The sequence below is a fragment of the Anticarsia gemmatalis genome, chromosome 28 (genome assembly GCF_050436995.1).
Source record: "Anticarsia gemmatalis isolate Benzon Research Colony breed Stoneville strain chromosome 28, ilAntGemm2 primary, whole genome shotgun sequence".
Classification (NCBI taxonomy): domain Eukaryota; kingdom Metazoa; phylum Arthropoda; class Insecta; order Lepidoptera; family Erebidae; genus Anticarsia; species Anticarsia gemmatalis.
The window spans coordinates 1879915-1896235 of record NC_134772.1 but is presented as its reverse complement, the minus strand read 5'-3'; the positions used below and the strand labels follow the sequence as shown (position 1 = coordinate 1896235).

General features: G+C 34.3%; 1 protein-coding gene across 1 annotated transcript; it reads left to right on the top strand.

Annotated features, from left to right (window-relative positions):
* Positions 1 to 1672: 1672 nt before the first annotated feature.
* LOC142984797 (uncharacterized) lies at positions 1673 to 9325 on the top strand. Its single transcript, XM_076132625.1, has 7 exons — positions 1673 to 1734; positions 2199 to 2366; positions 2928 to 3542; positions 4132 to 4644; positions 5174 to 5455; positions 5782 to 5845; positions 6134 to 9325. The coding sequence occupies exons 2-7, from the start codon at positions 2234 to 2236 to the stop codon at positions 9153 to 9155; spliced, it is 4629 nt and encodes a 1542-aa protein (XP_075988740.1). The 5' UTR covers positions 1673 to 1734; positions 2199 to 2233; the 3' UTR covers positions 9156 to 9325.
* Positions 9326 to 16321: the final 6996 nt, after the last annotated feature.

Genomic DNA, 16321 nt, shown 5'->3' with positions numbered 1-16321 from the left:
TGGTACAGCAACAGGGGCTTATGCAGTCCTAAGAAATGAATCCACAGATCTTGTAGTAGGTAATGTTGAAGTGACGAGAATTTTACGTAAATGGTTTCATCCGACAGTCAATTATTTGCAAGATGAAATGACTTTCTGTGTCCCGAAAGCCGGGCAAGCTGCAACGTGGGATAATTTGGTTATTATCTTTCAATGGTCTACTTGGATTACGCTGTTTTTTAGTCTCATCGTCATGGGTTTTATGTTTCATATATTGTATTATCGTGAGCAGAAAGGTCAAGTGACGAAATGGCCGACAAATTCTTTGCTGATGACTTTCAGCATGCTGTTAGGATGGGGAGCTAGCTTCGAGCCTAAGAGTTCCACGTTCAGAATCTTGATATTCGCTTGGCTTTGCTTTAGCGTCAATATGGGGATCTCATACGAATCTTTCTTGAGAAGTTTTTTAATGCATCCTCGATTTGAAAAGCAAATCAGTTCCGAATCAGATTTGATCCAGTCCGGGCTACCTTTAGGCGGAAGAGAGATGTACAAATCATACTTCGAAAACAACAACGCTAGTTCTTTTTATCTATATCGAAAGTATAATTCGACAACATTTTCTGAAGGCATGAGAAGGGCTGCTTTGGATAGAAATTTCGCTATAGTTTCTTCAAGAAGGCAAGCGATATACCAAGACCAAAAGTTAGGAAAAGGGGCACCTTTGATATACTGTTTTCCGGAAAGTAACAACATGTACAAATATAGTGTTGCTCTTCTCGCAAGGCGTTGGTTCCCTATGTTAGAAAGGTTCAACAATATTATTCGTAGTGTGTCTGAAAATGGCTTGATTGATAAATGGAATGCTGAATTGTTGATACATGCTATCAGCGCAGAAGGGGCGAGTACTATAGTGCCTTTGAGCATACAACATCTTCTGGGAGCTTTTATGCTTATAGGTATAATGTATGCCGCTAGTATTTTGATATTTATCTGCGAATTGATTATTGGGTTTATGGGAAAACGTAAAATTAGGAATGTGAAGCGAAAGAGAGTCGGTGTGTTAAATAAGTCTTTGAAAGTGTTGTATTAGAAATAAATATTAGTAGAGATTTTATTAGTTTTATTTGTGTTATGTGTATGTTAATATTTAAATATTAAGTTAAATTATTACAATTACTATAGACTTAAATGGGACGCCCTAGAAAGATATACACAGATCATATCGGTGATGTCTTGTAAAAAGGTCAGGTGCTAATCGTAACCGGCGGTCCTGTATGACAACATGTATGGATGTGAATGAGGCAAGGGAAGTTTGTAACGATCGTACCAAGTAGTGTTATATGGTTTTGCCTACCCCAACTGGTATATCTCAATTAGAATAACAGTCGTGTCAACCCATCCAAGGAATGTCCGCGCCGAGGGTTGCTTAACCAAAAGATCGTTTACCGACCGGTGAACGGCATTTGCATTAAGCACTTTAATTAAAATAACAGTTGTTAAGCCATGCCACCGGCTTAGTGACCAAAATAACTTTACTTCTACATTAAAAAACATACAAAAAATGTCTTCGCACATACAAATATACATACATTGATTTGTACATTTTGTTGAGATAAGCCGTTTTGAAAGCCGACACGTTTCTTATCGAGTTTTTGAGAAAATAACACAAAAACTGACTGACATTCGATAAGCATTTGTTTATGCGTTGGCAATCAGTTGATTTCTAAACGTTGGACTAAGTGTTAGTTAGTGGTAAGTAGGTTTTAATTATTAACTAGTACACTCGGCATCGTCCGGCTTTTCGTATGAATTATTTAAATACATCTTCTCATCTCATTAATAAGTACTTTTTAAGTACTAACTTAGTTATACACTCGGCTTTGTCCGGCTTTTTGTATCAATTACTACTTAATAAGTACTTTTTAAATCAGCAATCTATCCTGGCTTTGACCCTAGCTTCGTTCGGGTTTTGGTCTTCCGTAATTCATCTTACTAATATTATAAATACACAGCTAGGTTTGGTAACGGAGAAACTAGGATACGAAACAATTTAAGACGGTGTTTCAAATTCCTTCAAATACTAGGCAATGCGCAAGTTTTAGACGTTTTTGGGATTTACATGAAAACTACTAAACTATGGTTTAAACCTGGATTAACATGCACTTTTCGTCGGGCATAGCCATATACATAAGCTAGTAAAACAATATTATTTGCAGAAAATAAATACAACAACAAAAAAGCAACACCCTCTATGACACGATGCGACTACGACGCGTTATTCTACAGGGTGTTCTGTATCACACTGCTTGGTATAGCGTTCACTTTTACGCTTATACTCACAAATGTCTTTATCGATATTGATGGAATCCTGTCACGGAAGCAAGGTAATTATTATGATTTATAGGATATTATTGTCCCACTGAAGGACAGTGGTCTCTTCTTATAAAAAAAGATTGAGCCCAGAGTCTAGCGAGAGTCAGGGTCTAGAGAATCCTGACACAAAGGGTCGGAGGTGATCAGCTGGCTTTGTTTACACCCTCGCCCTAAGATAAAATAAGCCTAGAATCAGCAACAGCAAAAGTCTTCTCCCGAAGTACAGGGTTAGTCCATCACACCAGCTAATTACAGGACTGCATTCCTTGAAGAACCGTTAAAAGAACTTTCAGATGTGTAAGGTTTCATCAACATCACAATGTTTTACTTCACCGTTGAAAAAAGTCAAAATTGTGATAGTTGAGTGGTGTTAGCATTCTAATAATCTTAATAAGGCCTAACCAAAACGAAAAAAACCTAAAACGAGAAGAGAAAAAAATACATATAAAGGCTAGAAATATAATTCAAATATTTATTTAGGCTAAAAATATATATATAAGCAGTAGGATATTAATGAGAAAAGTGTATTTTTCTTTTAATTTTATTCTCTAAATAATTTATTAATTTTACAGCAAAACACAAAACACATATTGTAACTGATAACGCTGAAGCATTTATATCGGAAGACTATCATCACATCCACTACGATCCCAGTATTGTACTTGAAAAGGACCATTACAAGAACTTTGATCTTAACACTGTCCTAAATAACAAAGACAGCGAGAAAAACTACGATCTAAATACTGTCTTGAGTAATTATGACAATGAAAAGAACTACGATTCTAATACTGTCTTTAACAAGGACAATACTGTCTTTACAACAAAAAACAATAACGGGAACGATGCTAAATTTGTCCCGGATAAAGACAATATTAAAAACAACGGTCTACAATCACAAAATCAGGACAACAGCAAGAATTTTGATTCTAACACTGTCTTAACTACGAAAGACAATTACATCAATGCAAATAATATCCTTGAAGATAAGAATAACGGTGTTTTACAATCTCAAACTGAAGACAATAGCAGGAACTTTGATGCCAATACTGTCTTATTTACAAAGGACAATGATTATAGGACAAATATTGAAGTGAATAATGATGTTATTCCTGGTGTATTTACTGCGGAACCAACATTCAATGAGGAGGGAGACAATGAAGACTCTTATAGAACAAAAAGAGCTATAGGTAAGGAAAATATATTTTTACACAAGCTGAATGGAAGAACCCAACTTGCTCTAGCTAAACAAATATTTTTATAAATTATTTACTCATAATGGCATAATAAAACTATGTCCATTTGTTATGTTATACCGCTGAAATTTTGAAAATATTTTATTAGTACTTTTATAAGTACAGTAATCATAACTTTTAAACTCTCGCGTTGCATATTTAATGTGTAATAGAATACGGAAATTAACGTGAACACGAATTTTACCTTTATAGAATTTATAGAATATTTTAAGGTAAAATGCGTGTTCGCGTTAATTTTCGTATTCTATTATACATTAAACGTACAGTAATGCTGGAAAATACCAATTACATACGTACAAATTCACACAAATTCCGCTTTCTCTTTATAATATAACTTACGACCCTATCTTTTTTCTACGAAGTACTTACAGTGCTGGTCTCATGCTAAAAGAGTGAACCTTGCCACATACTTAGCTCATTCTTAAGCTCCGGGCTGCTATGAGAATAATCTTATACCAAACTACATAAATCCTGATTAATCCAAACAAAAATAACATATTTTTAATATTCATTCTCTTTTCAGAATCCCAAAACATACTACTCCATATAAAAAACCCGAAAATAAAGAGCATACTCACTAAAAAACTAACATCAATGCTCGAAGCATTAGACGCAGAAGAAATACCTGAAAATATCAAAGTTATTAAAAACATACAGACAGACGAACAAAAAGACATAGCAGACAAAGAAAAGAAAATAGAACATGATGAGAAAATTAATAAAAATGATGACTTAATAAATAAAGATACATTCATTAATGGAGATGGATCAATTAATAAAGATGAATTAATTACTAAAGATGAACGAATTAAAACAGATGATTTAACGAATAAAGATAGATTAAAAAATGAAGATGAATTAATGAATAAATATGAATTAATTAATAAAGATGGATTAATAAAAGGAGATGACTTGATGCATATGACAATGCATAATATATTATTGCAAGGGATCATTGGGCATATGGATGTGGATAAAGTCTATAAAAGGGTGCAGACTTTGATGAGAAATTTGAATTACGCTAAGGAGGAGATAGGTATGAATACACTATGTTTTAAATAAGAAATAAAAGTAGCACGTTACCTTATTTTTAAGACGTTTCGAACAAATTGTATTTAACGTGTTTTGACTTTTATCATCGTCAGTCACATATTAAATTATAAGAATTATAACTCTTCCGTTACTGAATGACTGACAGACAGCACACAGCCGAAAATCTTGGGAGTGGCTTGTTAGTTTCTTAGGGAGTGTAGTAAAGCACTAAAAACCATTTTAAAATTCCTCCAAAAACAGAAAACACTCATTAGTACAAAATAGCAGAAGGAATGGGCAAAAACTAGTTAAACTACACATTTATAAAACAAAATCCACAGTGTAACTTTAAATTTTATTGCCTACTTGAGGCTTTCCTAAAACCAAAGCGATACTACCCTTGTCCATTTCTAGCACATGCTTGCTTAATTTAGTTAATAAGAACCGTTACGCGTTCCCGTTAAATAATAAGACATAAATGCCTAGAAAGAAACCTTGTATATTTTAAGTCACCTTCCCTTGACAATTTACAGCCAGACTATCAAACACAGAACTTCAATCGGGAGAAGCGAAACCTCAAAAATGGACGCTTGAAGACAGTCTAGTTGAAGAACTAATGAAATGCAACGAACTCCAAGACCAGATCTTCAAAGAAACGGCAAAGAATAATGTTAAGAAGAGTCTAGAAAAGACTAATAATTATGATAAAGTTAGTTTTGTTGAAGCTGAAACTGTGAGACCTAGAGACGTGGAACGTATGCCTGTTGAAGCGAAAGAAATGTCTAAAACTGACGTTGTTATTAATCCTAAATCTGGTAAGTTAATTTTGAAATGAATTAATGAATTTAAGATTTCGAATTCTTAAATTCATTTCACACAGTAAAAATAAAAATACTCTATCCCACTGCTGAAAAGTCTTCTTTCGAAATGAGGAAAGGGCCTTTAGCCTTAAGCCCTACATAACCGCTAGGCAAGATAGAGTCTTCCTTCGAAACGAGGAATGAGTTTAGCCTTAAACCCTACACATGTTTCTTTAAGTTAAAAAAGTGGACTTAATTATTATAGAAAATATAAACACATCATGGAGAATAAGGTTGTATCAAATGTTAACTCAATAATTGTAAAATATGTTATTTTGCAGGTCGCAAAGTTTTGATCAAGACTGTTATAGACATCAAATCTATGAACAATGATAGAAATGAAACGTAAGTAAACTAGTTTTTTCAAAACTTTAAACTTCCAGCCCCAATATACATAAGACTCCGGCATAGTACTATACCAAAGGCTTCGGTCAAGATAACCTATAAACAAATTTTCGAGAACCCGTAGCTGGAAAATATCCTTAGAGACATTTTTTGAACAAATATTTGCTAATTTGACAAATTGAGCTCTCTAACAAATAGTCATTTCTTGAAGATGTAATTATTTAGGCTGCACTAACACTTATAAAAGCTACAGGGTCCATAATCTTGAAATATATGCTTTAATTTCAGGACAACTAAAGACAACATACACGGTATCATTGAACTAATCTACAACGGGAAATCTTTCAAATTTACACGACCAGACGTTGAGATAAAACAAGCAATACAAAACAATGCACCATTGAAAGACGTTACGCCAATAACTGCAAAACCTATAACAATATTAACTACAGAATCAACTACTAAACCAACTATACAAGACACAAAAGATACAAATAATATTTCAAGAGAATACGTAAACGATTTTGTATTAGAATATTTCAAAAATCTACCAAAAGATAAGCGAGAATTACTTAACAGATTCAAAGCAAAACGTTTAAAAAGACAAATCAGTATCAAGTTCGAACAAGATAAAAACGAATCTAACATGTCTCAACAAACTAAAGCGAAAAAGAAAAGCAAAGATGATAAAAAAGATGACGAACTTTACGTTGAAATAGAAACACATTTCGATAGCAAAGGGTTGAAAGGAGACAAAAAAAAGAAATTAATTACAAGTTTAATAGAAAAGATAGAGAAAGCAATACATTCTGACGACGTCAAACTACCTAAAGTCAAAAACGTGGACGCAGCGAAGAATATAACAATAAAAAAGAAGAAATCTAAGGACATGCATATAAAGAAACGTTTACAGAACCCTTTGAAGCAGAAACACGATGTGTTATTGAACAAATATTCTTCGCCGATGAGTAACATCGTTCATCGGCAGTTGAATCCTATAACTAACCCTAAGACTGTTAAAATACAAGACAATTCACCAAATGTCCAAGATAGATCAGGAGAAGCTTGGAAGAAACGATACGCAGGACCGACATTCTTGACTGAAACTAAAGCTATCAATTCAGCAGAAATGGGTGAAGTTGATGTCGATTATAAACGTGTTGTAGATGTAAATGGAATCCCTCAAAGATTGCAAAAACCTTTGAATTCTGAAGTTGAAGATGATGCCCCTCAAAACGCTTACGATTTAGGCAATATGAAGTTTTTCATCAAAGATATAGACGGGTCTGGGTTTTCTGTAGGTTTCAATCAATTTGTTGACGAAACGCCTGACCCAGAAAGTATGAAACTATTCACTGGTTTAGAAAGTATACTAAGGACGTATCATCAAAATTACGATCAAGATAATAAAGGCAATTTAGAAGCTGATGATAGGCAAGAAATGGTTAATGAGCATATGATTTCCAAACGATCGATTCATAGAAAGAAAGATTACCATTCTAATGAATATAGAATGATCTATGATACTCGGTTTATGCCTTTCAAAGATTATAAAGAAATAGTCGAAGGACCTCATGCAAAAGCCGTGAAGAAAAAAATCGAGAAAAAACTACACAAACGGATACACAATTCGCGAGTAAAAGTCGACGACAATATATTCGAAAAGAAACTAAAACCGGCAGAAATATTTAACTTAGCAAACTTATTGCGAAAGAAAAGATCGTTGAATGTAAAAAGAATCTCAAATTTGCGCAACAAGATCAAATTAAATAGATTTCTGAATACAAACGCTAAGCCTACAAGAAAGATATTTCTAAGCAAGCGAAGGAATAAACGACAGATAAATAAAATAAGAATAATAGCGTCAGATATTCCACATAAAGACGAGACAAGTTCTGAAAATGTTTTTGTAGTGTCTGATGAAAATGTCTTTGCTGATAGAGCAATAGTAAAAGATGTTGAGACTTCAGAAGCAGAAGCTGATAAGCCAGAACCTATGGAGTATATTCCTAATCAAACTGAGGAAAGCCAGGCACCAACGTATAGTATATTTGATGGCAGTACTAGACATAATACTTTAATGTCAAAGTACCCTCACATTTTCATGGAAGAGATATCCAAAACTCGAGATGAATTTCTACCAAACGATGCTGTAATGTTCGGCAAAATTCAACCGCTAAGTAAAGCGATTCCTAGAAACACTGAATTAGAACAGTTTGACCATAACGCTAGCATGCTTCCTGTGATACAAGCGCAGTTACTAGACCAGGATAATCCTACTAATATTGAAGAAATAGTCAATGCATTACAAGTACCGAAAAATACTTACAAAGTCACGGTGAAAATATCACCTAAGAACGGAACTGGTGGCAATACTGGTTACAAAGAAGTCCATACAAGTATAAATAAGAGATATAATAAAAACGGACTTATGTATTCATCTTTAGTCAATGTTTCAGAATTGACTAACATTATTAAAATCAATAAAACTAACCAGAAACCTCCAGATTCATATTTAGCAAATTTATTGAGAGAGCAGCATCAGAGAATGCAAGAATTATTAAGACAACATCAAAAAAACATAAACGAACAACTAATAAGACTAAATATGGAGAAAGAAAACTTAGAAACTATATTAAGTAGTGATAACTTTACTATAAAATTTCCGGAACCGGAAATTACGACGCCTGTTCCAATTACTGAAACAACAACTGAAGTACCAACAACTACAACATCAACAACTGTAGCTACAACTACAACAACTGCAACATCAACAACACACCCAATTAAAGACAAATTAATACACACAATACAGAAAAACGAGAATTTAACCGATCAAATATTGAAAAAGATTGACAAAAATACAGAAACGTTGCAACGATTTTTGAAAAAACTGATCAATAAGATAGAAAATCAGAAAAAAGACGCGGTTGTAGCAACCGAAGCTACAAACGAAAAAACGTTAGCTACAGATGCAACAACACAAGATAGTTTGATAGAAAATTCTAGACGTTTGCAACAATTTGCTACAAACGTTATATTTCGTAATAATGATACTCATATACCTTTCCTTTACACTTATCAAGGGTCTACAACGCAGAAAAATGGTTTAGCTGCTCTGGGTAAAATGTCTTTTCATGGGCACATACATACAAATGTAATTCCCGAAAGTTCTTTGGAAACAAACAGCCATAAACACGTTAACAAAATGGCGGACGTCAATCAGACAAGATTTTTTATCGATGATTTAGAAAGTGATTACAAAATTTTACCTGTTCATCATGAGAATAGTAAAAATGCTACTTTATAGATTAACCCTCTTATTCATAAACACACTATAAACCTATTTTAGTTAAACAACTACTGAATTATGGTTTCTCTTTTTCATTTCGCTAAGGAGTGAAAGAAACAATACTCTTTATAAGCCTTTAATAGCTTCATATTATTATATTTTTATGAATAAGAGGGTTATTTTTTTGTATATTTTATGATTAAACGATATTTTAGAATGTTTGTTTATTATTATTTCCCCTATTTAAGCCTGAATGGAATTTTATAGCTATAAAAGAATGTAAACAAAGTGCAACCATAATCTATACTAATATTATAGAGCTGAAGAGTTTGTTTGATTGTTTGTTTGTTGGTTGTTTGAACGCGCTAATCTCAGGAACGACTTGAGCGATTTGAAAAATTATTCCAGTGTTAGATAGCCCATTTATTGCGGAAGGCTATAGGCCTATCCTATCATCACGCTACGACCAATAGGAGCAGATTACCGGTAAAAAATGTTACAAAAACGGGGAAAATTTTGACCCATTCTCTCTTATGTGACGCAAGCGAAGTTGCGCGGGTCAGCTGGTATAAATATACATAGGTATATGCTGATTACCCAGGAATCGAATTGGAGACCTCACGATCGACAATTACATGTACCTACTGTTACTAATGAAGCAATTAATATATTCGGAAGTAATTTTAATAGAATCTAAAAACCAGTTTTGCAAAACAATTAGTTAATTACAAAAGTGATTAGTAAGCGATTGACATTTTTAACAGTTAAATCATAACTGTATAATAATATGAATGAACAATGTTAGTTGCTAACCTATTAATGTCCCACTGCTGGGCAAGGGTTTCTATTAAAAGTAAAAGGAGTTGGGATTGTTTAGCCATGTTTTCTTTTTCCTGTATATACCCCATGCTTTTTCATTTTATTTTATCGTATGGTTAGTAGTCAACCTAGTGTCAAAGATGTTCAAGTCTGAATGGCCTTTCACGTGGCTTAACGACTGTTATTTTAATTGACAACAACCGGGACCGACTTTTTACGTGCCCTCCGAAGCATGGAGACGCTTAGTTCAGACTACTATGCGGTCATCCATCTATAGAATGACCGTGCCAACAGTTACTTAACCCACAGATCGTTTACCGACCGGTGAGCGCAACTGACTATGGGCGCCCTTCGGTAAGACTGGTTGTCAGATTTTCAAGCTTCTGACTACTGTTAACGATTGTCAAAGATCTTTGAAAATGACAGCCAGGACCCACAATTTAACGTGCCTTCCAAATCGGAGGAACTCGATATGTATAAGATGGTCCCCCATCCTCAGAACGACCTCGGCAGGCGTAGTTTAACCTCAGAGATCGATCTGCGCGGCTGTTGTTGACTAAGCCACGAGCTTCTCATGTTTAATTACGGCATTCAATATAAAAAATGTCAATTAAATCTTTTCCTGTAACATCATTAATAATACAGTTACGCAAAACCTCAAAATTAGAGAAATGTCACTGATAAGTTAACCGACTGATAAAATAACGATTAAGTTTTATATAAATGTGTTAATTGATAGAAATTTATCACTTTGATAGCCGTGAGTGACGATGAAGCATTTGTTGGTAAGAGATTCTTTATATTTAAAATTACAAATTATAACTTATTACGCAATAAATGATTTGAATTTGAAAATTTACTAAAATTTCAAAATTTCGCCAAAGTTTTTTCTATATTTGCTGCCTATATCCTACTCCACGATATTATCTATCACACTGAATAATTTTATCTTATTCTGTTTAGCCGTTGTTGCCGGTAAACAGGACATATAGACACATATTTTTTATTTATAATTATGGACTAGTTTTAACTAGTGCTGAGTTAATTTTATATTACTTCCATCATCAAGAAGTCTCTGGTTCAATACCTGGTTCGACTCAAATAATTGTCTTTGTTTTTTTATTGAAATGTTAATAGGTAATGATTATCCGTATTTTCTTTATATGTAATTGTTTAATATATAGGAAACTAACGATTATTAACTTTGTAATACAAACATTTTGATAACAGTAAAAAATTTCGTAGAGAGCCTTGGTATGCATGATTTATCTAGATTATCATAAATACTGCTGAGTATTTCCAAAATGAAGTATCTTTATAAAAAGGATAGCAGCTGCGTAAGCCTGCGAGTCACTGATGTTCTAAATTCTTAAGTTTGTACACTTCTGCCACCCGCGTAACTCGCATGCAAGACTCTCTACGAAATTTTTGACTGCTGACCATATAGAAGAATATAGTTGTAAATAAATATTTTTTTACAGATATACTTATCCCTACTGTATGTAGGGATAAGTAGCAGTCTCGGGCACTCACTCTCTAAAATAGAAGTAAGTAATCATCATTAATTAATTACCCATTTATAACAATTTCACCATTAGCGGTTTAGCGGTTTTGACGCAATAATGACAAACAAACAAATAGAATGTTTTTCTGATATGACTTAATTAGTTTCATCAATCATTAGGTTTGGAGTTCGGTTCTCGAAATAAAGAACGAACGAATAAGGGAGGGTTTAGGCCTTGAGTCCACCACGCTGGCCAAGTGCTTCTACACTACCGACTATAAAAACCTGAATTTGGTAAAAAGCCAATACATAGCCAGTTGCGTTCACCGGTCGGAAAACGATCTGTGGGTTAAGCAAACCTTGGCGCGGTCATTCCTTAGATGGGTGACCGCATAGAGGTATACTGGGCGTCTCCGTGCTTCGTCCATTAAGACAACAGTCGTTAAGCCACGTCAAAGTCCCTCCGACCGGCTTGAACAACTTTGACACCAGGTTGACCACTAACCATACTATAAGAAGAAGTAAAAAAGAAACTAGCAGCCTCTCGCTACTTTGTCTTCCTCAATACTATTCAACAAATAAATACATTTTTAATTCGAATCTGCAATTCCTGAGATTGCCGCGTTCAAACTAACTTTTCAGCTTCATAATATCAGTATAAATAAAATGCCCCTTCATTTCAGCTGAAACACCCTACACAGCTAGTCTACAAGGTTCAAGAAGACAAAGATGGTCAGACCCTCACGATCACCAATCCTAACCCGGAGAAGCCGACCCTAAGGGAGATCATCTACTACCACATTATTGAGAAACCTTATGATGGACTGGATTTAGATACGGTAAGGATTTTCAGCACTGAAATCCAGCTATGTAAACTATAAGAGCCCTGCCTCACTAGGACGCCATGGCGGCGTCGCTGGCTACGTATCCAAGCAGTTAGTATTGAAATGTCACGTCGCCACACCGTCGCCACGTGAGTTAGGTGACAATTTCAATATTAACTGCTTGGATACGTAGCCAGCTACGCCGCCATGGCGTCCTAGTGAGACAAGGCCCTAACTTTAAAATTTTCGTCTTGCATGTTTAAGATGGAATATAATAATAATATGGAAATAAAAGCGAACACGCATTGTACTTGAGTATGTCCGACGTTTCGGCGCAGTTCACAATTATTTTTTTATAATTTTAAACGATGAATCAATCTTTATTATATTATTGTAAACGATGATTTAATTTTGTTAATAATGAAAATATCTGCTCTAAGCATATGAAAAGCAATCACTCCTAGGCGTTAAAGAAAAGAGGGGAAAACTCTATGTTTTTTTACGAGGTTTTTGTCTGAAAGATTGATTTTTCGATTTCCATTTCAATCTTTTGATATTCCCGATTTTTCAGCTAAAAATAGGGTTCTAAACGCGATAAGACGTCCTCGTGAATTAAAATGCCTTTTCGTGACCACAACATAGAAACCTGTTTATGAATTTCTAGGTTATCACGAACAGACTGACGCGGAACTCTATTATTTTTTTCTAATCAACCCATTGCTGTCCCATTGTAGGGCAAGGTCTAACCCCTCCTTCGTTTGGGAGGGGTTAGGCCTCCAGTCCACCACGCTGGCCAAGTGCGGGTTGGGGACTGTTTTATAACATGTAGCAAAAATACTGACTAGTATGAATTTGTTAAGGACACCGCAGAAGGGCCAGATTTTGACCCTTCCCTGCGTCCCTTCACCAACGGGCAAGGATACCAGTTTGTAAACGAAAATATTGACGTAAGATGTTTATTATCATCACGCACGTCATAACTTAAATGTATCTAAACTACCATGTTACATGACTAAATAAACAAACCATTTTGACCAACTTCAATGATGCTCACAAATCGAATTCTTCATTATAATTGACCAGCTCCTGCACACTTCTTCGGTAACGCAAAAAGATTTTTCGGAGTAAATAGAGTACTATGTGTTAATCTAGGTTTTCGACTATCTGTGTGTCAAATTTAATGAAAATCTGTTAAGTCGTTTTTGAGAAAATTAACGACTAACATGCATACATTTTTACAAACGTTCACATTTATAATAGTAGAATGCGGTATCACTGGTCGTGTCCGTTTAGCCGTCTCACGCCGAAGAAATAGAGAGTGTACCTGTGTATTTTGCACACACTAGGACACTTAAAACGAAGGCCGCTGTTGCCGAATGTAGGCTATTTCAGACAAACTCTCATTAATTGTCCCATAATGTCATTTGTGCTCACAATATAACATTTAACTTGTTTGTACCATTTACGTTACTTTTCTCTCAAATCGTCATATGAATTACATAATATTATTTGTACTCATATTTGCACTCGCATATCTTCGCACTTTACCAGGATTTTCCCGCTTTTTATATATTTTCGAACTTTTACTTTATACCACGTATTACCAAGATGGCTATTGTCTATTGTCCACTATCTTGAACATTATCTTCTCCTTTAGATTATACTGATTAACATGATACGTCAAAGCACCAGTTTACTGAATAGTGACTGTCAAATTGACGTTTAATTACAAACGTTTGAAACAGAATAATAAAATGAACGTGACAACGTGTAAGTGCGAGCGAGAGACTCCGATATAATGACATGAGTTAGTTTGCACGTTTGAAATGGCGAGTATAGTTGTCAACTGATACCCGATAATCACGTTAATAATTTTACATATATAAACTTATTTTGTTTTCAGTCGCTACAATCGACGATTGGCAATTCAAACGATGATGAAGACTTACCGATAGACAAGAGAAAGGACCGAGCTACTGAACAACGAGTCTCCGAACCGGTAAGATATGACAATATTGATAAGTTATCGCAAAGTAGTAGTGGTTTTTTATCTAATCCAAAAAAAGGAGAAATAAATAATTATATTATTTTTTTAACCGATAACGAGAATGTTAACAAATTTTGATTATTAGCACTCCATATTATCTGTTAAAAATAAATAATACTGGTGAAAGAATTACTTCGATATGTCAATTAGTTTCCGATTTATAAGTAAAACAAGTTGTAACCGCTCGATGACGGTGTGACGTCATTGTACATTACGCTAAGTCTAGCTCACACAGTCCTTAAAAATAATATTTACTATTATAACACTATAAATGTAATAATCGGACGAAAATAGAACAAAATACTGCATAAGCTATTACATCCACGGCTGGACACTTGATACTAAGCGGGACGCGGCCCGCGCGGCGCGGTGTAATATGACGTAACGCTGTTAGCGGGACACAATATTTTTCGAAACTTTGAATGCTTTTAAATCAAAACTACTTGGTATTTCTAACTCAAACAAAAACTAGTTTGCATGTACATGTACAGGCTTAGCTGAGTCAAAATTTAAAGCGATTTGGCATACCTAGTAACATTCTTCATTACACAATAATAAAACAAAACAGCAGGGGGCTTTGCCATGTTGCAGTCGAAAGTAGAAACGCCAAACGAAACCTAGGGAGGAGCACTAGCATTCGATAAAAAAAAAACTAATAGATTTGATTATTATTTGTGATAAAGGTCCTACCAAAGAGGTAGGCTACCTACCGTTACTTACTAAATAAGACATTAATTAATTATAGAAAGGAGCTATATTTATTCATGATGTACAGGTTAGTATAAAACATTCATGGAAATAAAGATTATCATTGCCTATTTGTTGCTGTATGCAGAAAACATTTTGTTACATAGTGATGAAATACTTTTTGCTGCATACTTTTTTATTTTATCCTAAAATCATATAAAACGCGTCATCAAATTGTATTTTTGACATATGCCTTCGAATAGTGTTGGACGAAAGCTAACGAATGACAAAACCCTTTAGTTATACACTGGCGACATCACTTAGAATATATATTTTTATATTTTATAAGTTACAAGACTTTTATAATACAAGATTTAATTTATTTTGAGTAACCAACGTATTTACTGCTTGAATTTCTTATTACATACTATTTATAATAATATATACTTGAAATATGAACTTTATTAACCGCGTCCAATTTTCAATCTTCAAATACGGTATTCGTAATATTCTTCTCTTGGATTCCGTGGATATTCGTGAGGTTGCGGTGCCTGCATTTCGTCCAGAAATGTTGTTTTAACGACAAATAGGTGTAAAGAGATAGACTTTGCTAACAGAAAATCTTAGAAAAATCTTCTTGGCCCGACCTAGGATTCGAACCCGAGACCTCTCGCACGGCGATCGCATACACTAACGACCGAGCCACAGATCCATCTATGAAACCCTGTTTTCTAAAATTATCTGTCAGTAGGTATAATTACTATTAAACCTTTTCTTTTGAACGTAAAACTTTTTAGTTTGAGATTAAGTTAAACCATAGTAAACATATAAAACTGTACCTACTCTATACCTAAGTCTCTATGACAAGCAAATGTCAAATATATGGTAATGTGTGCAAATTGTTTTTATTGACTTAATGTACATTAATTACATTATAAGTACTATAATGTTGAAAAATATAAGCCTGCTTCCACATAAACTATGAGTGTGCTAAATTATACACTCCTCTGTATGCGCAATTTTTGTTAAAATATGTCCAAACTTTATATAAATATAGGTAACTGAAATATTCAAGTTTATTGTTGAAGTGATAAAAGTTTGCAAATGATAATAAAATATCAATTCATTAATTCTCACATCTTTTATTATTTTCGCATAGTAAATAGATTTGCATACTGAAAAATTGAGGCTACCTACACACATATTCGGACTATTGGTCTGTATTAATCGGCCTAGCCGGCCGGCAAAACAGAACAAATGTGTAAGATGAGCCCGAACAGCACAAGCCGAATAAGTAAGTGAA

Excerpts from the sequence above, each read along its gene's own strand:
- LOC142984797 (XM_076132625.1), top strand. The coding sequence starts at position 2,234 with ATGACACGATGCGACTACGACGCGTTATTCTACAGGGTGTTCTGTATC. Across the intron at positions 2,367-2,927 it reads AATCCTGTCACGGAAGCAAG|CAAAACACAAAACACATATT; the intron begins GTAATTATTATG and ends TTAATTTTACAG. Across the intron at positions 5,846-6,133 it reads AACAATGATAGAAATGAAAC|GACAACTAAAGACAACATAC; the intron begins GTAAGTAAACTA and ends CTTTAATTTCAG.